This window comes from Poecilia latipinna, unplaced genomic scaffold (assembly GCF_001443285.1).
Source record: "Poecilia latipinna isolate Pla-1442-1.1 unplaced genomic scaffold, P_latipinna-1.0 Scaffold149, whole genome shotgun sequence".
In the NCBI taxonomy this organism is placed as follows: Eukaryota; Metazoa; Chordata; class Actinopteri; order Cyprinodontiformes; family Poeciliidae; genus Poecilia; species Poecilia latipinna.
The window spans coordinates 74,436-77,516 of NW_015112765.1; the positions used below are offsets into that span (position 1 = coordinate 74,436).

The following is a 3,081-nucleotide window of genomic DNA, read 5'->3' on the forward strand; positions in this document are numbered from 1 at the left end:
GGTTTTAATTTGCTGTGTATAAATGGTGCAATTAAACACACAAAAAAATATCCCATGAACCTCTGTGCCAATAACCAACATTCATAGTTTGCTTGGTGGTGAAAGTGTAATTTCGTCACATTTCCTACTGCTGCAGCTTAATTTGACCTGATTCAGTCAGTCAGATGTTTGATTTAACTTGGAAGAAACCAGTTATTAGATTTGTGTTTGATTAAGCCATCTAAAAACAAACCATAATAAGACTAATTTTAAAAAACAACAACAACAACGCAGCTTTAACTGATTTTGGTTCCATTTTCTAGTTTTAAATACGCGTTTTTGTTTATTACTAACCTTGACATGAAGGAATTTTTTCATCTGCTGATGCCGTTGAGCAGTCGCAGTGGTCTGTATAAGAATGTAGTTGGTTAAATATTACTAGACCAGTAATTCAGCTTGATATGCTGAATCCAACCCAAGCCGGCATTTCTTTGAGCTTCAACTACAAGCCTACATTTTGAAGTTAACTTCAGTCCTTTTAATGTAAAATGATAATCTGTTGAATGTGACCTCTTCATCCTCCAGGCTCATGACCGGGTCATGCAGGACATTAAGCTGCTGCGCTCCAGTCAGTCCAAGCAGCTCTTCAACAACATGCGGTCCATCTCTGCTGCTGTGGTGGAGAACGGCGGCCCGGTTCCTCCTCACCCGCTGGGTTTCTAAAGCCCCACTCACTCTCTGTCACCTGCATCTCTGTATTTAATTAGTTTTTTTTTTTCTCTCTCTCTCTCTCTCTCTCTCTCTCCAACTTTTCTGGATTTCTAAATCCGATCTTGAATGCCAAGTCCAGCCAGAATTGACCCATTTTAATAATACATCTATTTCAGTCACATCGCTTTTTCTTTGTTTTTTTTTTGTTTTTTTTGTTGGTCAAAGACAAACAGTTAAGCCTTGACTCATTTCTCACTTTTTGAACTTGGGAGTGTGAATCTTCTACAAGAGATTCTTCTTCCTGGTGTATGTCTGATGCAGCAGACGGTTGAATATGTGCAGGGAGCTTGTAAATAGACTGTAGCTGACTGATCAATAATTCACAGATAAAGTACGAACATATGCAGTTTTTTGCTTTAACAATAACACAACACAATGTGACTCATGGTAACTCAGTCAACAGGAACGTCTAAAATAAAAATCAGTTTAGGCTCTAAACTGAGTTTTATTTTTGGAGGGCATATTTTAACGATTTTCTTCCTATTTTTTTTTTATGTACCGTACATTTGCCTATATTGTGTGTAATGTATTTAAGAATGTGCTTTGTATGTACTTAAAGGCCTTTCTGCATGTGAAGCTCTTATAAACACAATATCAGATTGAAACTTTTGCCTTAGATTCTGATTGAATTTCCTGCTGTTGCCGTGACTCCACTCAAAACTCATCAATGCAGCCGCCAGTTCTCAAGGGCAAACGTTAGGAATCCTCAACTGTAATCGTGGAACATGTACTGTCATCTGCATATTTAATTTTAAGGTAAAAGTGCATACTTATTTTGGAAGCCTGGGTTTATCATATGTGTAATTACATATTGAGTGTAACAGTTGTTAGACTTGATCACATTGGAGGGGTTTCATGTGACATGCTATTTAGATTAATCGATTAATCTAGGAGTGTGTTTATCCATAAACTTATCTGCCTCATCAAAAATACGCGTGGACCTCGGTGCACTTGCAACATGTCATTAAACACGCATCTGCTGAGCTTTGACTTCGTCTCTTTTCTTGAAAACCCGTTAGGCTGTAGCAGCGTTTTTGTCTGAGTGTTGAAAACACACTTCCTCTCCGTACTAAAATACCCGCCTGCCTCTTGGTTTCATTTCTGCAACGCACCTCTTCTAAGGAAAAAGGCGTTGTGCAGGAATGCCCGTAAGAGCAGCGCCTAGAGTGTGTACATAGGTTGTGCATTGAAGTACAAACAAGTCTCGCTACTGTGAGTGTGAGACTCGGATCGGATCGGACGCGGGCTGTGGTAGAAGCGTCTCTCGCAAGGCAACGCGGCATCCAGTGAGCAGAATTCCCCTGTCATGCTGCCATCGCCGTGAAACTCAACTGTCAACTCAGGCGGCGGCAGTGCAATCCCCTACCGTGGTAAACCCCAGGGAATGGATGTGCAGTTTGAAGCAAATGTCAGCAATTGTTTGGAAAGAATCGTTTAACAAAGCAACTTTTCTCTTTTGCTGCCCAGAAATAATCTGGTACTTTCTGTAATGGCTCTCTAAGTTTTAGTTTGACACTAGGGGAGCAAATTAGGCATGCAGTGTTAAACTGAACCAAAAAGAAATCATGCATGGATTTTTTTTTTCTTTGAAGGTCAACTACTCCTCCCTACCCCCCTCTCTAGTTAACGCAAAATTAGAGGCTGTAGTTCCTCAAATTTTGTGTTTATTAAAATTTGAGCGCCTTTATCGGCTAGCTTGGTTTGACAAGAATTTGCTATCTAATCTCTAATCATCTGTTAAAATACAAGACTATTAATAGTAATATGTTAAACTGCCAGTGAAGCTATCAGTACAAACTGCCGTTTATCAAAAGTATTTACTGAGTTGTATACTTAAATTAGCTTGTGTAAGTGAGCACATACATTTAAAAATGACTGAAACCTATATAATGTAGCGTCTGCTTTAAGTTTCCTTTATTGTATTTTGGGATATAATGTGCCTTTTTAGTTTTTAGGCGAGCTAACTTAGCTTAGCATATCAGCAAAACGGGGCTAACGGTTTTAGAGACCGGATACGACCTTTTTCCTTTTTGACACCTGTGTAAAATACATCACCATTGAGGTTTTAGTTAATTCAAATGTATTCAAAAAAACAAGCTAACATAATGCGAAAACATATTAGTCACAACCCAATATAACGAGTTAATAACGATCCTACCCTGGATGTCATTTTGTGGAAGCAAAGCTTTTGGAAATTGCTTCCTAATCTTGACTGACCTGTTGCTTTTTGGGATCTTTTAGCCTACTTCATGTGATCAGACAGGTATATACAGTTGTGGTCAAAAGTGTACATACACTTGTAAAAAATCATAATGTTATGGCTGTCTTGAG

The 3,081-nt window shown here is 38.7% G+C and overlaps 1 protein-coding gene across 1 annotated transcript in view; it reads left to right on the forward strand.

Moving 5' to 3' along the window:
• The window catches only part of acadvl (acyl-CoA dehydrogenase very long chain), a 22,447-nt gene extending 20,707 nt beyond the window's left edge, over positions 1-1,740 (forward strand). The window contains exon 21 of the mRNA XM_015029269.1: positions 565-1,740. Coding sequence (XP_014884755.1) covers positions 565-702 — 138 coding nt within the window. The 3' untranslated portion in view covers positions 703-1,740. The remainder of the gene's footprint in view (positions 1-564) is intronic.
• The last annotated feature ends 1,341 nt before the right edge of the window (positions 1,741-3,081 follow it).